Source organism: Hylobates moloch, unplaced genomic scaffold (genome assembly GCF_009828535.3).
Source record: "Hylobates moloch isolate HMO894 unplaced genomic scaffold, HMol_V3 SCAFFOLD_12, whole genome shotgun sequence".
Lineage (NCBI taxonomy): Eukaryota > Metazoa > Chordata > Mammalia > Primates > Hylobatidae > Hylobates > Hylobates moloch.
In genome coordinates, this window is record NW_026652287.1 from 50,529,340 (window position 1) to 50,550,226 (window position 20,887).

At 52.8% G+C, this 20,887-nt stretch overlaps 1 protein-coding gene across 7 annotated transcripts in view; it reads left to right on the plus strand.

Annotated features, from left to right (window-relative positions):
• Nucleotides 1-20,887, plus strand: part of SLC27A1 (solute carrier family 27 member 1) — a 36,373-nt gene that overhangs the window by 7,596 nt on the left and 7,890 nt on the right. For 4 of the 7 annotated variants that reach the window (XM_032170092.2, XM_032170093.2, XM_032170094.1 and 1 more), the window contains 6 exons: nt 9,826-10,220; nt 10,436-10,597; nt 10,721-10,790; nt 12,113-12,204; nt 12,273-12,382; nt 20,599-20,808. In XM_032170092.2, coding sequence (XP_032025983.1) covers nt 9,826-10,220; nt 10,436-10,597; nt 10,721-10,790; nt 12,113-12,204; nt 12,273-12,382; nt 20,599-20,808 — 1,039 coding nt within the window. The remainder of the gene's footprint in view (nt 1-9,825; nt 10,221-10,435; nt 10,598-10,720; nt 10,791-12,112; nt 12,205-12,272; nt 12,383-20,598; nt 20,809-20,887) is intronic. The other 3 variants (XM_032170096.2, XM_032170095.2, XM_032170097.2) reach the window with 3 other exon arrangements.

Sequence of the window (20,887 nt, forward strand, 5' to 3'; positions counted from 1 at the left end):
TGCCTCTGGACGGGCAGCCTACTGGCAGGGGCTGTTTCCTGTGGTTACTCCCTCAATAATGGCCCTCTCCCCATGGGTGTAACATTTGTACCCCATCGTGGAGTTCTTGGGGTGCTCTGTCAAATTCACTCACAGGAAGCCCTTAGAGCAGAATTGGGTGTATAATAGGTGCTCCAGGCTGGGCATGGTGGCTCATGCCTGTAATCCCAGCACTTTGGGAAGCCGAGGTGGGCTGATCACCTGAGGTCAGGAGTTCGAGACCAGCCTGGCCAACATGGCAAAACCCTGTCTTTACTAAAAATACAAAAAAATTAGCAGGGCGTGGTAGCGGGCACCTGTAATCCCAGCTACGCAGGACGCTGAGGCAGGAGAATCGCTTGAACCTGGGAGGCAGAGGTTGCAGTGAGCTGAGGTGGCACCACTGCACTCCAGCCTGGGTGACAGAGTGAGACTCTGTCTCAAAAAAAAAAAAGAAAAAGAAAAAAAAAAGACGCAGGCATTGGGCACCTGCACCTGCTGTGTGCCTCATGGGCACTTGGCCTGCCACTGGCTATGTCGCCAGCACTTGATAAATGCTTTGTAATAAGTCTGCCAGAGATTAGAGGGACCCTGTGAGGAGGCTTCATTTCTGGGTTGTTCTGTCCTCAGATTGCTCTGTGAACTTGGGCGTGTTAATTCCCCACTCTGAACCCCCAGTTCATTCATTATTTGACAAATGGGGATCTGAGGGACTTATTTTGGAGGGTGGATATAAGGTTAGCACAGGGCATGGCAGATAGTAGGTGCTTAATAAACACTGAGAATGATCATCTGTTTTTTTTTGTTGTTGTTTTGAGACATGGTCTCACACTGTCACCCAGGCTGGAGTGCAGTAGTGCAATCTTGGCTCACTGCAACCTCCACCTCCTGAGTTCAAGCAATTCTCCTGCCTCACCCTCCCGAGTAGCTGGGATTACAGGCGCCCGCCACCACGCCCAGCTAATTTTTTGTATTTTTAGTAGAGACAGGGTTTCGCCATGTTGGGCAGGCTGGTCTTGAACTCCTGCCCTCAGGTGATCCGCCCACCTCAGCCTCCCAAAATGCTGGGATTACAGGTGTGAGCCACCGCGCCTGGCCCCCCCCCCTTTTTTTTAAAATAAATTAAAAAAAATTATTTTAACATAGAGATGAGGTCTCACTATATTGCCCAGGCTGGTCTCAAACTCCTGGCCTCAAATAATCCTCCTGTCTCTGCCTCCCAAAGTGCTGGAATTACAGGAGTGAGCCCCTACGCCCGGCCCTGAAGTGTTGACGTTGAACTCAACCAGCAGCACTAAAACCCATGCCTGAAGAAAGCTGCTGTAACACATGTATTTTCTCCATGAGGCACATCACACCAGACAAGCACCTCAGCCCTGTGCTTGGGGGTCATTTTCAACAGCGAAGTCACCAGCAAAAATCACAAAAATGCAGCTGGGCGTGGTGGCTCATGCCTGTAATCCCAGCACTTTGGGAGGCTGAGGCAGGCGGATCACCTGAGGTCAGGAGTTTGAGACCAGCCTGGCCAACATGATGAAACCCCGTCTCTACTAAAAATACAAAAATTAGCCAGGCGTGGTGGCAGGTGCCTGTGGTCCCAGCTACTCAGGAGGCTGAGGCAGGAAAATCGCTTGAACCCGGGAGGCAGAGGCTGCAGTGAACTGAGATTGTGCCATTGCACTCCAGCCTGGGCGGCAGAGCAAGACTGCATCTCAAAAAAAAAAAAAAAGGCACAAAAATGCAAAAAAACATGGCACTTAAATAGACTGTGACAAGGGTGCTTGTTTACAATGTGAGAGCTGAATTAAGGAGGCAGAGTGGGCCAAGTGCGGTGGCTCACGCCTGTAATCCCAGCACTTTGGGAGGCTAAGGTGGGAGGATGGCTTGAGCCCAGGAGTTTGAGACCAGCCTGGGCAACATGGTGAAATCCCATCTCTACAAAAATACAAAAATTAGCCAGGTGTGGTGGTGCACACCTGTAGTCCCAGCTACTCAGGGGGCTGAGGTGGGAGGATTGCTTGAGCCCAGGAGGCAGAGGTTGCAGTGAGCCGAGATTGTGCCACTGCACTCCACCCTGGGCAACTGAGTGAGACCCTGTCTCAAAAAAAAAAAAAGAAGGCAGAGTGTTGTCTTGATGACTTCAGATGGGAACATGCATGTTGGCAATTCTGATTTTTCACCTCTCCGCATGTGTTTGAGAATGGCAGTGAATGGCAGCTATTCAGGAGGCTGAGGCAGGAGGATCACTTGAGCCCTGGAGTTCGAGGCCGCAGTGAGTTATAATGGTGCCACTGCACTCCAGCCTAGGCAACAGAGTGAGACCCTGTCTCTAAACAATAAAAAATTAAAAAAAATTATCAGCTGGGCACACTGCTCACGCCTGGAATCCTGGTACTTTGGGAGGCCGAGGCAGGCGGATCACCTGAGGCCAGAAGTTCAAGACCAGCCCGGCCAACAAAATGGGATCCCTTCTCTACAAAAAACAAAACAAAACAAAACGAAAAAAACCCACAAAAATCCCTTTACTGGCAATTTTGGAGATGCAGGGAGGCACAAAGGCCGGTCAGTGCCTTTGTACTGGATTTGCTGTGTTTGTCATGAAATCACTGAATTTTCCCACTTGGTTTGAGCCCCGTTAGTCATCAGCCTGCAGCGGGGGGCCCCATTCTTGTGCAGGCTGCCCAGTTTTCTGTTGTAAAGACAAGCCATTGTATAGGTCATCCCTCCCCTGCTGTAGGGCGTTTGGTGTTTTTCTGATCTTCTGCCCTTTGGAAGCTACAATGAATAGCACTGTTATTTCCCGTATGCGAATTTAATATGCCAAACTTTTTATTTTTTAAATTTTCAAGACATACTTCATATTCTATTGTCATTTCTTTCTCTCTCTCTCTCAGTTTTTTTAAGATGAGTCTTGCTCTGTGGCTCAGCTGGAGTGCAGTGGTGCAATCTAGGCTCACTGCAACCTCTGCCTCCCAGATTCAAGCAATTCTTGTGCCTCACCCTTTTGAGTATCCAGGATTACAGGCACCCACCACCACGCATGGCTAATTTTTGTATCTTTAGTAGAGACAGAGTTTCACCATGTTGGCCAGGCTGGTCTCGAACTCCTGGCCTCAAGTGATCTGCCTACCTTGGCCTCACAAAGTGCTGGGATTACAGGCGTGAGCCACTGTGCCCAGCCTGATCTGCTCTTTGGAAGCTACAATGAATAGCACTGTCATTTCTCCCATTCGACTTTAAGATGCCAAATTTTTTATTTTTTGATATAAAAAAATTTTTTTTGAGACAGAGTCTCACTCTGTCGCCCAGGCTGGAGTGCAGTGGCATGATCTCAGTTCACTGCAACCTCCACCTCCCAGGTTCCAGTGATTCTCCTGCCACAGCCTCCCAAGTAGCTGGGACTGCAGGAATGTGCCACCACATCCAGCTAATTTTTGTATTTTTAGTAGAGATGGGGTTTCACCATATTGGCCGGGCTGGTCTTGAACTCCTGACCTCAAGTGATCTGCTCACCGCGGCCTCCCAAAGTGCTCAGATTACAGACATGGGCCACTACACCTGGCCTATTTTTAAAAAATTTTTGAGACATATATTTATATTGTCATTTCTTTCTCTTTTTTTTTTCATGAAGAAGTTTTACTCTGTCACCCAGGCTCGATTGCAGTGGCGCTATCATGGCTCACTGCAACCTTGACCTCCTGGGCTCAAGTGATCCTCCTGTCTCAGCATCCTGAGCAGCTGGGACCATACATGCCACCATGGCCAGCTAACTTTTTTTCTTTTTTTTTGTTTTGCAGAGATGAGGTCTCAGTTTGTTGCCCAGGCTGGTTTCAAACTCCTGAGCTCAAGTGATCCTCCCACCTTGACCTTTCAAAGTCCTAGGATTATAGGCATGAGCAACCGTGTCCACCCAACTTTTAAAAAAATTTTAATTTTAGGCTGCAGGGTGCATGTGCTGGTTTGTTGCATTGGTATATTGCATGATGCTGAGGTTTGGGCTTGTAATCATCCCATTGTCCAGGTAGTGAACAGAATAGAATATCCAATAGGTTATTTTCAGTTGCCCCTTATGGAGTTCCCAGTGTCTGTTGTTCCCATCTTTGCGTCCGTGCGTACTCAATGTTTAGCTCCCACTTATAACTGAAAACGTGATATTTGGATTTCTTTTTTTTTTTTTTTTTTTTGAGATGGAGTTTTGCTCTTGTTGCTCAGCCTGGAGTGCAATGACATGATCTCGGCTCACCTCAACCTCCGCCTCCCAGGTTCAAGCAGTTCTTCTGCTTCAGCCTCCCAAGTAGTTGAGATTACAGGCATGCGCCACCACGCCCGGCTAATTTTGTAATTTTAGTTGAGATGGGGTTTCTCCATGTTGGCCAGGCTGGTCTCGAAATCCCAACCTCAGATGATCCGCCCACCTCAGCCTCCCAAAGTGCTGGGATTACAAATGTGAGCCACTGGGGCCCGGCGGTGTTTAGATTTCTGTTCTTGCCTTAATTTGCTCAGGGTCATGGCCTCCAGCTGCATCCACGTTGCTCCAAAGCACATGGTTTCGTTCCTTTTTTTTTTTTTTTTTTGAGAGACAGTCTCAATCTGTCACCCAGGCTGGAGTGCAGTGGCGCAATCTCGGCTCACTGCAACCTCTGCCTCCTGGGTCCAAGCGATTCTCCTGCCTCAGCCTCCTGAGTAGCTGGGATTATAGGCTCATGCCACAACACCTGGCCTCCATTTACATTTTTAAAAAATGATTTTAAAAAATTTCTGAGATAGGTTCTCACTCCCATAACCTAGGCTGGAGTGCAGTGACACAATCTCGGTTCACTGCAGTCTTGACTTCCTGGGCTCAAGCGATCCTCCTGCTTCAGCCTTCTGAGTAGTTGGGACTACAGGCTTGCGCCACTACCCCGGCTAATTTCTGTATTTTTAGTAGAGCTGGGGTTTCACCATGTTGCCCAGGCTGGTCTTGAACTGCTGGGCTCAAGCAATCCTCCCACCTCAGCCTTCCAAAGTGCTGGGATTACAGGCGTGAGCCAGCATGCCTGCGCGGCTGATTGACATTTTTTGAAGTTCTCTCCTTAAGGAGGGAACTCTCCAACTGGAGATGTTAATTTATCAGCAGCCCATGAGCCACCCAGAGAGCAGCAGGACAGGCCCCCGCCGGGAGACGTCGTGGGCCAGAACCTGCCCAGGACCCCTTAGATCGGGCTGGGGCCACGGGTGGCTGCTCTTTCCCTAAGCCTGCAGGATTGGAACCTGATCTGAGAGTCCCAGATGCCTCTCTTCCCTCGAGATTATTTGTAGCAAGCTCTCTGTGCTCCAGGAGAGCGGAGTCTTGGGCGGTCTCCTCCCCTGCTGTCTCTCTGGTACTAGAATGTAACAGATGCATGCCCTGTCTACCCAGTGTAGGGAGGGACAGACCAAGGACAAGGTGGTAAATGAGTATCTTGCACATGGCGTTTAAAGACTAGAAGTGCCGGCCGGGCGCGGTGGCTCACGCCTGTAATCCCAGCACTTTGCCGGGGCGAGGCAGGCAGATCACCTGAGGTCAGGAGCTTGAGACCAGCTGGCCAACATGACGAAACTCCGTCTCTACTAAAAATACAAAAATGGCCGGGTGCGGTGGCTCACGCCTGTAATGCCACCACTTTGGGAGGCTGAGGCAGGCAGATCACGAGGTCAAGAAATGGAGACCATTCTGGCTAACATGGTGAAACCCCATCTCTACTAAAAATACAAAAATTAGCTGGGCATGACAGCATGCGCCTGTAGTCCCAGCTACTTGGGAGGCTGAGGCAGGAGAATTGCTCGAACCCAGGAGGCAAATGTTTCAGTGAGCCAAGATAGCACCACTGCACTCTGGCCTGGGCGACAGAGCAAGACTCTGTCTCAAAAAAAAAAAAAAAAAAAGAGAGAATGGAGCGGGAGGAGGGTCTGTATCACCACAGGGTCTTGGCTAGTGTGGGCCTGGCACTCAGTAGGTGCTCACCATTTCAAGAATCAGAGTTCAGCAACTGCTAGGGAGGGCAGATGCCCTAGGTATCGGACCCAGGGGCCTGAAATGAACATTGATCCACCCTCTATTGACTGAGCACATACTCCAGCAGATGCACAGATGCTAGAGATGCACAGATGCACAGATCTCCTGCGTGCTCACAATGCCAATGAATGACGGAGGGAATGAATGAATGAGGGAATGAGTGAAGGAGGGAATGAATGAATGAGGGAATGAGTGAAAGAGGGAATGAAGGAATGAGGGAACGAGTGAAGGAGGGAACGAATAAATGAGGGAATGAGGGAAGGAGGGAATGAATGAATGGGGGAATGAGGGAATGAATGAACAAAGGAGGGAATGAATGAGTGAAATGAGTGAATGAATGAGGGGGAAATAGACCCATGACCTGGTGGCTCTGCACAAGGCTTTGATGGGGAGAGTGAAGGTGACAGGGAGGGCTCCCAGGGTGGAACAGAGAGCTCCCTGAGACCAGCTAGTGCCCCACTGACCAAGTGTGGCCCCATTTCGGGGGAGCTGTGATTGGGGAGCAGTAAGCATGGTGCATGGGCCATGTGGTGCCTGGAAGGCTTCCTGAGGGAGGTGATGAGGATGCTGGGGGGAGCTCAGTGAGTGGGTGTGTGTGGGGGTCTGTGCTCAGCTCAGTGAGCTTGTGGGTGTGGCGTGTAGGGAAGCATTGTCACTAGGAGTTCAGCAGCCTGCTCATATCCCAAAAGTAGCCAGAGGGGCCTTCTAGGGGCTTCCAGGGTAAGTGGTTTGACCCATGCAGGAAGTATCATGAAAACCCTGGACCTTTGTTTTTAGAAATTGCAGATGCTCTCCCCCAACAGATCCCAGCAACCTCCTGTCTCCATGGCTTTCATTGTGAACCCTTCCTGGGGCCCATGATCCCCATAGAGCCGGCCCCTGCCCACCTCAGACCTCACTCCCCTTTCATCTCGCTTTCCCCTGATTCCCCCCACACTGACCTCCACGCTGGTCCTCAACTGTGCCCCATTCCCAGGCCTCTTCCCACCCCAGGGCCTTTGCACTGGCTGCATTCTGGATGTACCCACAGCCACTCCCTTTTGCCTCACCAGGTCCTGCTCAGATGCCACCTGCCTCTCTCAAGGGCCTCCCCTGCCTCTGCCCTTGGTCCATGTGACTGACTACATCGTCCCTTGCAGTCTTGTCACCATCCAGCACGGTCTGGCATTCAGTCATATACATGGAAGGGGTCTCTCTCCCCAGAGGACTGTGAACCCCAGAGGGTGGGGCCTGGTGGTCTGGCTGCTCTGTCCCCAGAGCTGAGAACAGTGCCTAAAGCACAACAGACACTGGTATGCACCAGCTGCTTGAATGAATGAAGGAAGGAGGGAATGAATGAATGAAAGAGGGAGTAAATGATAAATGGAGGGAAAGAATAAAGGAGGGAATGAACGATGGAGGGAATAAATGCATGAAGGATGGAATAAATGAACAAAGGAGGGAATGAATGAGTGAAGAAGATAATAAATACGGATGGAATGAGGCCAGATGCAGTGGCCCACGCCTGTAATCCCAGCACATTGGGAGGCTGAGGGAGGACCACCTGAGCCCAGGAGTTCGAGACCAGCCTGGCCAACATGCTGAAACCCTGTCTCTGCAAAAAATACAAAAATTTTGCTTGCCCTGGTGACGTGCACCTGTAGTCTCAGCTACTAGGGAGGCTGAGGTGGGAGGATCGCTTGAGCCTGGGAGGTCTGCAGTGAGCCAAGATCATAGACTCCAGTCTGGGCAACAGAGTGAGACCCTGTCTCAAAAAAAAAAAAAAAAAAAAAAAAGGACTGAATGAGTGAAGGGAGCAAAGAATGAATGACAGAGGGAGGGAAAGCGTGAGTGAAGTAGGGAATGAGTGATTGAAGATGGAATGAATTATGGAATGAATGATAATGAAGGAGGGAATGAATGAAGGAGAGAATGAGGGAGGGAATGAAAGAGGGAAAGAACGAAGGAGAGAATGAATGAATGACCAAGAGGATGAATGAATATCGGTGCTGAGGTCCACTGTGAACATTTTTGGGGGTGTGAGGAGCCATTGCAGGAATCTGGGGAGGCCTGGGAAAGGCAGGGGAGATCCAAAGGATGGATTTGATGATGATTTTGATGCGGAAGCTGGAGGGAGGTGGTGGCCGGGCCAGGTTGAAGCAGGGGCAGGTGGGTGGAGCCCCTGCCCTGTGTTGGCCAGGGCTGGGCAGGGCCAGGTACTGTAACAAACACGCCCCACATTCCAGTGGCTTAGCCCAGTACAAGGTTATTGGTTCCCAGAGCCAGGGGCGCAGGGCGGTGGGGCAAGGAGCCAGGAAGGGGTGGGGAACCACTCATTTCTCCAGCTTCTCAACCAAGAAAATCTGAATTTCCAGCTTCTGTGATCTAAACTTTTCCTTTCCTTTCCATTTCCTTTTCGTTTCCTTTTTTGTTTGTTTGTTTTTTTTTTTTTGACGGAGTCTTGCTCTTTCGCCCAGGCTGGAGTGAAGTTGCATGATCTCGGCTCACTGCAACCTCTGCCTGCTGTGTTTAAGCAATTCTCCTGCCTCAGCCTCTGGAGTAGCTGGGATTACAGGCGCCCACCACCACGCCCAGCTAATTTTTGTATTTTTAGTAGAGACGGGGTTTCACCACGTTGGCCCAGCGGGTCTCGAACTCCTGACCTCAGGTGATCCACCTGCCTCAGCCTCCCAAAGTGTTAGGATTACAGGTGTGAGCCACCACGCCCAGCCTAAAGCATTTCTTGTTTGTTTTTAAAGTTCATTCTTGGCTGGACATGGTGGCTCACACCTGTAATCCCAATACTTTGGGAGGCCAGAGCTGGTGGATTACCTGAGGTCAAGAGTTTGAGACCAGCCTGACCAATGTGATGAAACCCCATCTCTACTAAAAATACAAAAATTAGTCAGGTATGGTGGTGGGCGCCTGTAATCCCAGCTACTCCAGAGGCTGAGGCGAGAGAATTGCTTAAACCCAGAAGGTGGAGGGCGAGCTGAGATTGCACCACTGCACTCTGGCTTGGGTGACAGAGTGAGACTCCGTCTCAAAAAAAACCAAAAACAAAACAAAAAAAACAGTTCATTCTCATTCATCTAACAGCAAGTGGTGGCCCGCCTGCCTCCACACAGTCATTCAGGAACCTGGCTCCTTTCACTGGGGGCTCTGCAGTTTCCTGGGGCCTCTGCCCCTTATAGCTACTAGCGAGTGAGGAAGGGGAACTTGGAACCGTCCATCTGGGCTTGGCATTTGTCCCTACACCCCCCATCCACTGGCACATCTCCTGGCCCTACCTGGCGCAGGGGCAATCCCTCCCCAGTTGGGGGCACACGTGCTAGATGCTTCAGCCATCTGTCCCTGGTGCCACCCAGTGACCTGAGGGCGGAACAGCTGCCCAGCTCGGGGCTGAACCCTGGAGGTCCTGGTTAGGGTGGTCTGAGCATGAAGAGTCCAGGCTGGAGGTGGTGGGGGATGGTGTCAGGTGCTCCAGACGTCGCAGGGGGCAGAAAGGAGGATGGGATCAGGCCTCGGCTCCCCCAGGGCCACCAAGCCAGCTGGGGTATAGGGGAGGACAGGGTGATTGGTGTATTATGCTTTGAGAATCTACCTACTTCCTGGCTGGTTGGTAAATGGCCTTTGCCCTTGGTCCCCTGAGAGATCCAGCCACCAAAAGTTTCACCATAGACCTCATCAAAGCCCCTGGCTGTCCTGCAGTCCTGCAGCAGGGAGGCTGAGGCTCTTGGAGGCCAGGCGGGGCAGGGCACCAGTGACGCTGTCCCCTCCGTCCTCCCTCCCAGCGGTCTCTCTGTGCTGATCCGCGTGCGCCTGGAGCTGCGGCGGCACCAGCGTGCAGGCCACACCATCCCGCGCATCTTTCAGGCGGTAGTGCAGCGACAGCCCGAACGCCTGGCGCTGGTGGATGCTGGGACTGGCGAGTGCTGGACCTTCGCGCAGCTGGACGCCTACTCCAATGCGGTAGCCAACCTCTTCCGCCAGCTGGGCTTCGCGCCGGGCGATGTGGTGGCCGTCTTCCTGGAGGGCCGGCCCGAGTTCGTGGGGCTGTGGCTGGGCCTGGCCAAGGCGGGCATGGAGGCCGCGCTGCTCAACGTGAACCTGCGGTGCGAGCCCCTGGCCTTCTGCCTGGGCACCTCGGGCGCTAAGGCCCTGATCTTTGGAGGAGAAATGGTGGCAGGTGAGGCCAGGCATGGGCATCAGGTGGGCGGGGACCCAGGACTGGCCCCTGGGTGGGCGGGGAGATGTGCACCCCAGGCCTTGGAAGGCGGCCGCCGTGGACGTGGCCATGAAATGCATGGTCTGGGTATGCCCTGAGCAGGGAGTTGGTGCATCCCAGGCCTCGGGAGGGGGCCTGTCTGGCGGTGACCATGACCCATGTGTTGGGGACCACAGCAGTGGCCGAAGTGAGCGGGCATCTGGGGAAAAGTTTGATCAAGTTCTGCTCTGGAGACTTGGGGCCCAAGGGCATCTTGCCGGACACCCACCTCCTGGACCCGCTGCTGAAGGAGGCCTCTACTGCCCCCTTGGCACAGATCCCCAGCAAGGGCATGGATGGTGAGTCAAGGGTGGGACCTCTGCTCTATCAACTGGTTTCCTACCTGCCCAGGTCCCGCCCCCAACTTCCAGGCCCCACCCCCAATGCTCAGGCCCCGCCCCTAACACCTGTATCTCCTGCAGATCGTCTTTTCTACATCTACACATCGGGGACCACTGGGCTGCCCAAGGCCGCCATTGTCGTGCACAGCAGGTGAGGGGCCCACAGGCATAATGCCCTCAGCCGCTGAGAGTGACCCAGGCTATCTTGCCAGCCTGACCTACCCCTCAGCTCCTGTGGGCATCTCCACGTTACCCTGGGGACAGAGAGGGCAGCTGGTGTTTCCTGAGCACTTGCTCTGTGTCCAGACCAGGGCCAAGCCCTCCACGTGTAAACTCATTGCAACCCTCATAACTGCTTGGGGCTAGACAAAGGCATCACACCCATTTTCACACCCGTCTTGGGACCCGGTTGCCCTGTGCCCACTACTCTGGGGCCCCTCTCATCCCCCCACCTGTTCACCACATCCATCCCACCAGCAAAACCTGCCCCCTCCCTCTGTCTACTTTTTTCCATGCCCCCCACCTGGACCTGTGCCAGCCCCTCCTCGGGCTCCTCCTGCTCCCCCCACTCTCTGCTCCACCCATGATGGCCCAGCTCCTGTCAGCAGCTACAGGAGGGTTGAAAATCCTAAATCAGACATCCCCTGCCCCAGACCTCCCTGCACCTACTGTGACCCTCAGAATAAAACCCTCTCTCGGGCTAGGCGCGGTGGCTCACGCCTGTAATCCCAACACTTTGGGAGGCTGAGACAGGCGGGTCACTTGACGTCAGGAGTTCGAGACCGTTCTGGCTAATGTGGCGAAACCCGTCTCTACTAAAAATACAAAAATTAGCGGGGCGTGGTGGCACATGACTGTAATCCCAGCTACTCAGGAGGCTGAGGCAGGAGAATCGCTTGAACCCGGAAGCGGAGGTTGCAGTGAGCTGAGATCCCGCCACTGCACTCCAGCCTGGATGATACAGCAAGACTCCCTCTCAAAAAAAGAAACAAACAACAACAAACAAACAAACAAAAACCCTCTCTCAGTTCGGGTGTCTTCTGCCACTTCCCTGATGTCATTTTCCTCCCCTTCACCCCTTACTCACTCCTCAGCCCCCCAAAATCTTCAAACCCATACACTCCTAGCCTCAGGGCCCTCGCATGTGCTGTGCCTGGGCACTCTTCCATAGCTTGCCCCCACAGCTCTTTCTTGCTAGGTCTCAGATCACACTTCACCTCCCCAGACAGGACCCCCCAATCCCCCTGGCTGCGTCACTATCAGCCCCTCTATGCCCCTTGACCCTATTATATCCCTTGTGACACCTAACACCACCAACAATTGTTGGTTGCGTGTTTCCTTCCTGCCAGCCTGTGAACCCATGAGAACTGGGCTGGCTTTGCCTGGGTCCACACGCAGCCTGCTTCCCCATGCTTGTACCCTGGGGGATTTAGGTCCCAGCCTCTGCCCTCCCGGCTCCCCCTCCCCCTGCAGGTACTACCGCATGGCAGCCTTCGGCCACCACGCCTACCGCATGCAGGCGGCTGACGTGCTCTATGACTGCCTGCCCCTGTACCACTCGGCAGGTACTACGGCCTGGGTAGGGAATGGTGGGTGGGGGTGGGGGACCCCTTACTGAGGCCACCCTCTGCAGGAAACATCATCGGCGTGGGGCAGTGCCTCATCTATGGGCTGACAGTCGTCCTCCGCAAGAAATTCTCGGCCAGCCGCTTCTGGGACGACTGCATCAAGTACAACTGCACGGTCAGGCTCTGCCCTGTTCTGTCTAGACCCCGCCCCTCCCAGCCAGGCCTCACCCCCTCCCAATCAGGCCCCACCTCCTCCCAGTGAGGCCCCGTCCCTCCCAGCAAAGCCCCACCTCCTCCTGGTCAGGCCCCGTCCTCTCCCAGGCAGGCCCCGCCCCCCGACCAGGCTCTATTCCCTTAACTCCCTTATGTGTGCCCTCCTGTCCACCTGCTGGTGCAACCTGCTCCCCCATCTCTAGGGGTGGGATGGGGAGTGGGGTCTAAGGAATGGCTGTCCAGGATGGGGACAGAGAGGGCAAGTAGTGTTTCCTGAGTGCCTGCTCTATGTCCAGACCAGAGCTAAACCCTCCACGTGTAAACTCAATGCAATCCTATAACTGCTTGGAGGGTGGACCCATTTTGCAGCTGGGGAAACTGAGGCTTGTAATGCGGCTGGGATTGGGCCCAGGGTGCCTGAGCTCCTTATGGCAATGCCTTCCCCATGCCTTGTGCCCTGTGGGTCCTCCCTGCTGCTGACTGTAGGGAATTGAGACCCTGGGAGGGGAAGGGCGATGAGGCTGGGGCTTCCAGGTGAGGAATGCGTGAGGCGGAGGTGGAGGCATCTGCTGTCCCGGAGAGGAGAGCAGGCAGAGGTTAAGAGCAGGAATTCTCCTTTCCCCTCCACAGTGAGAGGAAACCAGGCTGAGGGTTTCAGTGCTGTAACGGGGCAGGATACAGGAAATACAGGTGGGAGGTACAGGAAACAGGTATGGAGCCCAGAGGGAATAGCAAGGCTGGCTGGGAAGGATTGGGTGAGGGGTTGTCCAGAGACTGTGGCAAGTTGGCAGATGCAGATTGGACAGATGGGGCCCAGAGAGGTTCAGCCCAGGTCACATAGCTGAGCAGGGGTTGGGGGCTCTGGGCTGAGCATCTTGGGGTACACCACAAGGTCCACAGCTGTGCTTGGCTCTGCTTTTGAGGAGTTTTGGTTCTGTTTTGCGGGGGGGGGGGGGGTCTTGGGAAAATTACTAATCTGCATGTTGAAATACAAAAGTATATTTTTATTTTGTTTATTTATTTTTGAGGCAGGATCTCACTCTGTCGCCCAGACTAGAGCGCAGTGGCGCTATCATGGCTTACTGCAGCTTTGACCTCCTGGGCTCAAGTGATCTTCCAGCGTCGGCCCCCCAAGTAGCTGGGACTACAGGTGCGCACCACCACGCCTGGCCCACTTTTGAACTTTTTTTGTAGAGAAGAGGTTTCGCCATGTTGCCCAGGCTGGTCTCAAACTCCTGGGTTCAAGCAATCCACCCACCTCAGCCTCCCAAAGTGCTGGGATTACAGGTGTGAGCCACTGTACCCAGCCCAAAATTATCTTTTAAAAAAAATTACAGAGAGTAGCAAATACACATAAAAGTGGATAGAAAAGTATAGAGAGTTCTGGTGCACCCCTCAGCTGGACCCAGGGGCTATCAGATACCCTGTCCTACCCCTCCCCACCTGCCCACATCCCCCCCTCGGCGATGGCGTAAAGCATCCCTCAGACGGCATCATGTTTCCTGTGTAGCTGTTTCACTATAACCTTTGAAAGATGAGTACTTGTTTTTTCAAATTAAAGTGAAATTCATATAAATTAGCCATATTAAAGTGAATAATTTGGCCAGGCACAGTGGCTCATGCCTGTAATCCCTGCACTTCGGGAGGCTGAGGTGGGCAGATCACTTGAGGTCAGGAGTTTGAGACCAGCCTGGCCAACATGGTGAAACCCTGTCTCTACTAAAAATACAGAAATATAGCCTGGCATGGTGGTTGGTGCCTGTAATCCCAGCTACTCGGGAGGCTGAGGCGGGAGAATCGCTTGAACCCGGGAGGCAGAGGTTGCAGTGAGCCAAGATTGCATCACTGCACTCCGCCTGGGCACAACAGAGTGAGACTCCATCTCAAAAAAAAAAAAAAAAATTGGCTGGGCATGATGTTGTGCGCCTGTAATCCCAGCTACCTGGAAGGCTGAGGCAGGAGAATCGCTTGAACCTGGGAAGCGGAGGCTGCAGTGAGCTGAGATCACGTCACTGCACTCCAGCCTGGGCGACAGAGTGAGATTCTATCTTTAAAAAAAAAAAAAAAAAAAAGTCAGTAATTTGGTGGCATTCACAATGTACAATCACCATGTCTATCTAGATCCAGAACATTCTCATGCTCCCCAAAGGAAATCCCATCCCCAGTTACTCCCCATTCCTCCACTCCCAGCCCCTGGCAACCACTGTTCTGCTTCCTGCCTCTATGATTTGCCTGTTCTGGACATTTCAGATCAATGGAGTCAGACACTGTAGCCTTTTGTGTCTGGTAAGGATTGTTTTTAAGTGACAGTGATTTCTCAGTGTCATCAGGAATCTGGGCAGTGGCTCAATCCTGTCTCACAATGTCAAAAATGTGTTTTTTCTTATTTCCATAATTAAATACACAACCAGCATTATGACTCGTTGATGTGTCTTGTAAGAATTCTTGGCTGAGCGCAATGGCTCATGCCTGGAATCCCAGCACTTTGGGAAGCCGAGGTGGGAGGATCACTTGAGCCCAAGAGTTGGAGACCAGCCTGGGCAACATAGTGAGTCCCTCATCTCTATAAAAAAATTGAAAAGCTAGCTGGTTGTGGTGGTTTGTGCCTGTAGTCCCAACTGCTTGGGAGGCTGAGGTGGGAGGATTGCTTGAGCCCAGGAGGTCAAGGCTGCTGTGAGCCGTGATGGTGCCAGTGTACTCTAGCCTGGGCAACAGAGCAAGCCCCTATCTCAAAAAAAGAAAAGAAGAGAAAAAAAGAAACATTTCATCTGTAGGTGCCTTTTCTCTTTCTGTCTGTCTCTCTTCCCTCTTGGAGTTTATTCATTACAGAAATTGAGAGAGTGTCCAGACCAGGTTTGACTCTGAACATTTGGGGCTGGATCATTCCCTGGGGTGGGAGGTGTCCTATGCATTGTAGCATATATTTAGCAACATCCCTGGCCTCCATGCACCAGATGCCAGTAGCAGTCCCCTCCCCCCAAGTTGTGACAATTTAAAAAATGTGTCTAGACGTTGCTAAGTGTCCCTGGGGGACAGAATGGTCCCTGCTTGAGAATCGCTGGCTATATATTTTATCGGCTTCAAACTCAACTTTTTTGGCAAAGATTCCGTATGGGTGGTGTGGTGTCCTTCCACTGGGAAGCCCGTCATGTCTGATGGTCTCTCTTTGTCCTTGACACACCATCTTGCATTGGTTACTACTTACTGTCTCCTGGCCCTTGGAAGCTCATTCTGTCAGTTTCCTAGAAGTGGAATTTCTGTGTCAAATAAGGCACACAGTGAACATTGAGAGGCTCTTTAAGAAATAGAGGATGGGAAATTAGCTAGGCGTGGTGGGCGCCTATAGTCCCAGTTATTTGGGAGGCTGAGGCAGGAGAATCCTGTGAACCCAGGAGGTGGAGGTTGCAGTGAGCCAAGATCGCACCACTGCACTCCAGCCTGGGCAACAGAATGAGACTCCATCTCAAAAAAAAAAAAAAAGAAATAGAGGACAGGGCCGGGCCCAGTGTCTTATACCTGTAATCCCAGCACTTTGGGAGGCCGAGGTGGGTGGATCACCTGAGGTCGGGAGTTTGAGACCAGCCTGACCAACATGGAGAAACCCCATCTCTACTAAAAATACAAAAATTAGCAGGGCGTGGTGGCACGTGCCTGTAATCCCAGCTACTCAGGAGGCTGAGGCAGGAGGATTGCTTGAACCCAGAGGTGGAGGTTACAGTGACAGCCGAGATTGTGCCATTGCACTCCAGCCTGGGCAACGAGAGCGAAACTCCGTCTTAAAAAAAAAAAAGAAAGAAAGAAATAGAGGATGGGAAATTAGCCAGGCACGGTGGCGGGCACCTGTAGTCCCAGCTATTTGGGAGGCTGAGGCAGGAGAATCCTGTGAACCAGGAGGTGGAGGTTGCAGTGAGCCGAGTTTGTGCCACTGCACTCCAGCCTGGGCGACAGAGTGAGACTCCATCTCAAAAAAAAAAAAAAAAGAAAAAGAAAAAGAAATAGAGGACAGAGCCGGGCACAGTGGCTCAGGCCTGTAATCCCAGCACTTTGGGAAGTCGAGGCAGGTGGATCACCTGAGGCCAGGAGTTCAAGACCAGCCTGGCCAACATGGTGAAACCCTGTCTCTACAAAAACAATTAGCCATGTGTGGTGGCGGGCGCCTGTAGTCCCAGCTACCCAGGAGGCTGAGGCAGGAGAATCATTTGAACTCGGGAAGTGGAGGTTGCAGTGAGCCGAGATTGTACCACTGCACTCCAGACTGGGTGACAGAGCACAACTCCATCTCAAAAAAACAAAACAAAACAAAAACAACAACAACAACAAAAAAACAGGACAGAATCTCTAAAGGTGATGTTTAACAAGGACACAGGGAGAAAACAAGAGCATACATTTATTTAGGTTCAGAAATTACATCTCATGAGAAACTGCTCACTGCTGTTTTATCTGTAGCAGCAGTTGCAGTCTAGCCATTCTCATGGGGGCAGCAGGCTGTCATCTAGAACCTTACTTACTTAATTTTTTTTTTTTTTTTTTTTTTGAGACAGAGTCTCGCTGCATCTCCCAGGCTGGAATGGAGTGGTGTGATCTCGGCTCACTTCAACCTCCTTCTCCTCCTGGGTTCAAGTGATTCCCCTGCCTCAGCCTCCCAAGTAGCTGGGATTACAGGGGTCTACCACCAAGCCTAGCTAATTTTTTGTATTTTTAGTAGAGACGGGGTTTCATCGTGTTGGCCAGGCTGGTCTCAAACTCCTGACCTCAGGTGATCTGCCTGCCCCAGCCTCCCAAACTGCTGGGATTACAGCCATGAGCCACAGCACCCGGCTTTTGTTGCTTCTTTCTTTCTTACTGTACACGTGCTAACAAAAAAGGGATAGTGGAGCCCCCAGGGTGAACATGCCCAGCCCCAGGTAGCTGTTTCTTTCTTTCTTTCTTTTTTTTTTTTTTTTTTTTTTGAGACGGAGTCTCACTCTGTCTCCCAGGCTGGAGTGCAGTGGTGTGATCTTGGCTCACTGCAAGCTCCACTTCCTGGGTTCCCGCCATTCTCCTGCCTCAGCCTGCTGAGTAGCTGGCACTACAGGCGCCTGCCACCACGCCCGGCTAATTGTTTTTTTGTATTTTTTTTAGTAGAGACGGGGTTTCACCGTGTTAGCCAGGATGGTCTCGATCTCCTGACCTCATGATCCGCCCACCTCGGCCTCCCAAAGTGCTGGGATTACAGGAGTGAGCCACTGCGTCGGGCCTTTTTCTTTTTTGAGACGGAGTCTCACTCTGTTGCCCAGGCCAGAGTGCAGTGGTGCAATCTCAGCTCACTGCAACCTCCACCTCCTGGGTTCAAGTGATTCTCCTGCTTCAGGCTCCTGAATAGCTGGGATTACAGGTGTGTGCCACCACGCCTGGCTAATTTTGTATTTTTAGTAGAGATGGGGTTTCACCATGTTGGCCAGGCTGGTCTCGAACTCCTGACCTCAGGTGATCCACCTGCCTTGGCCTCCGAAAGTGCTGAGATTACAGGCGTGAGCCACTGTGCCCGGCCCCAGGTAGCCCTTTTTATTGGTGCAGCTGCTGGCATATCCCCGTGCAAGCCTCCAGCTTCCTTATCTGTGTTTGCAGCCCTATCTTCCAGGCTTTTCTTTGTTAGAAAATAAGTGATTTCTTGGGCTGCTTTTTGTTAGAAGGGAAGTTCTACCGAGGACTCTTTTTTTTCAAATAAAAAAAAATAGGCAACGTGGAGTAGCTACTCACCTGCATAATAAGAGATTGGGTTGGGGGCTGCCAGAGATTTGCACCCTAATTGGATGGCACACCTGATCCTCACCGGTTTTTCACGGTCTATTTAGATCAGATACAGCCTCCCTGCTAGCTTGTCTGTAAAAATCCTTGCTTTTTTTTTTTTTTTTTTCTGAGGCAGAGTCTCACTCTTGTCCCCAGGCTGGAGTACAATAGAGTGATCTTGGCTTACTGCAACCTCTGCCTCTCAGGTTCAAGAGATTCTCCTGCCTCAGCCTCCTGAGTAGCTGGGATTACAGGGACATGCCACCATGCCTGGCTAAATTTTCTTGTATTTTTGTAGAGATGAGGTGTTACTACATTGGCCAGGCTGGTCTCGAACTTCTGACCTGAAGTGATCTGCCCACCTCAGCCTCCCAAAGTGCTGGGATTACAGGCATGAGCCACTGCGCCCAGCCGTGTGCCCATTCGTTTTTTTTTGTTTGTTTGTTTGTTTTTTGAGATGGAGTCTTGCTCTGTCACCTAGGCTGGAGTGCAGTGGCACGATCTCGGCTCACTGCAAGCTCTGCCTCCCGGGTTCACACCATTCTCCTGCCTCAGCCTCCCGAGTAGCTGGGATTACAGGTGCATGTCACCACGCCGGCTAATTTTTTGTATTTTTTAGTAGAGACGGGGTTTCACCATGTTAGCCAGGATGGTCTCGATCTCCTGACCTCGTGATCCACCCGCCTCGGCCTCCCAAAGTGCTGGGATTACAGGCATGAGCCATCCTGCCTGGCCGTGCCCATTCTTAAACCAGTCATATTGGCTGAGGAGGGGCTGGGCTGATTGGCCAGGTTCTCTCCTAGAGATGGTGTGGACTGTACCACACCTAAGGCAGTGGCCCAAGTCTGAGAATGGAGGGAGAGGACCCTCCTCCTTAGGGACCTGCTGTTGGTCAGCAGCCAGTGATCTCGGGTGCACTGCATTTCCTCTCTGGGCCTCAGTGCCTTCATCTCCAAGCTCAGCTCAGAGCGTGGCGGTGGTGTCTGCTGATCATATTGGTTTAGTCATCAGCTATTTAGTCAGTACCTTCTCAGGGGCGCAGCTGGGGGCACAGCTGGGGGCACAGGGGATGCCTCTCAGTGACGTTTGAGCTGAGACCGAAGAGTTCAGGCAAATGCATCTGGGGGAAGACTGCTTCAGGCAAAAGGCTAGCGTGTGCAAAGTCCCTGAGGAGGCAGAGTGTTCAGAGGAGATGGAGGGAGAGGAGGCAGCAGGGGCGGCAGGGCCAGATCCAGTTGGCCACAGGAAGTAATGTGGGTTTCATCCTGTGCGTGAGCGGGAAGCCCCGAGCACATTTGCAGCTGTTTTGATCCATCTAGTGGGTAATCCCTGGCATGCAACTGTTTTATTCCGACTCTGGGGCCAGGATGCCTGGGTTCAAATCAAATTCTGCCACTTCCCAGCTCTGTGATCTCGTTCCAGTTCCTTACCATCTGTGCGCCTCGATTTCTCCATCTGTAAATTGGGGGGGGGCAGTCATTCCGAAGCCCACCTGGAGATGAGAACTCAAAGGCACCGTGGGGCACCTGGCGGATGACCCCAGGAAGCTCTTGAGGGGCTTGAGAATGTGTGGCAGGGAGGGAAGATGTCCTGCAGGGGGAGCCCATGAGCAGGTGGCTCCGTGGGCCCATGGGGCTCAGTCTAGATGCAGCGCAGCCTAGTGCGTGCACCTGGGAGTGGTCTGCCCAGCGGTGACGCTCTGGCCAGCCCAGGCTCAGCCAGGGGGCTCTGGGTGACAGTGTAGGCTCCAGCCCGAGGGTTGCCCTGCGGGGTGCCAACTCTCCTGCTAGTCCTGCCCTGTGTGCCTGCTGAGGCTCAGACAGGGATGTGGTATCTCCAGGAAGCTGCCTGGCAGAATCGAGGGACCATGAAGGGGTGCGAGCAGGGGGAGGGGGAAAGACATTGCATCTGCTTGGATAGAAGTTGCATCCGGTCAGGCACAAGTGGCTCACACCTGGAATCTCACACTTTGGGAAGCTGAGGCAGGAGGATTGCTTGAGGCCAGGAGTCCAAGACCAGTCTGGGCAACAGAGCGATATCCCCCATCTCTACAAAAAAATCTGTAGTCCCAGCTACTCGGGAGGCTAAGGCTGGAGGATCACTTGAACCCAGGAGTTAGAGGCTACAGTGAGCCGTGATCATGCCACTGCACTCCAGCCTGGGCGGCACAGGGAGACCCCAACTAAAAAACAACAAAAAAAGCTGCATCCTAGACTCTTTGCAAGAGACTGAACGAGTCCTAGGAGTCAATGTGGTCCCTAATGGAGTGTGGACGATTCTGCAGCCATCATCATCCTTAGGCTGTTCGGCTCATAGGATTAGCTCCCTGGGTGGGGCGGTCTCGGGGTCTCTCCTCTGATCCGGGCTCCCCACCGTCTGCATCACCCACTTCCTCACCCCGCCCCCCAGGTGGTTCAGTACATCGGGGAGATCTGCCGCTACCTGCTGAAGCAGCCAGTGCGCGAGGCTGAGAGGCGACACCGCGTGCGCCTGGCGGTGGGGAACGGGCTGCGTCCCGCCATCTGGGAGGAGTTCACGCAGCGCTTCGGCGTGCGCCAGATCGGGGAGTTCTACGGCGCCACCGAGTGCAACTGCAGCATTGCAAACATGGACGGCAAGGTGCGCACCGGCAGGGCCCCTGGGCAGGTCTCGGAGTTCAGGGAAGGCCACTGTCTCCTCTTCCTGGGGCCCCTGGGAT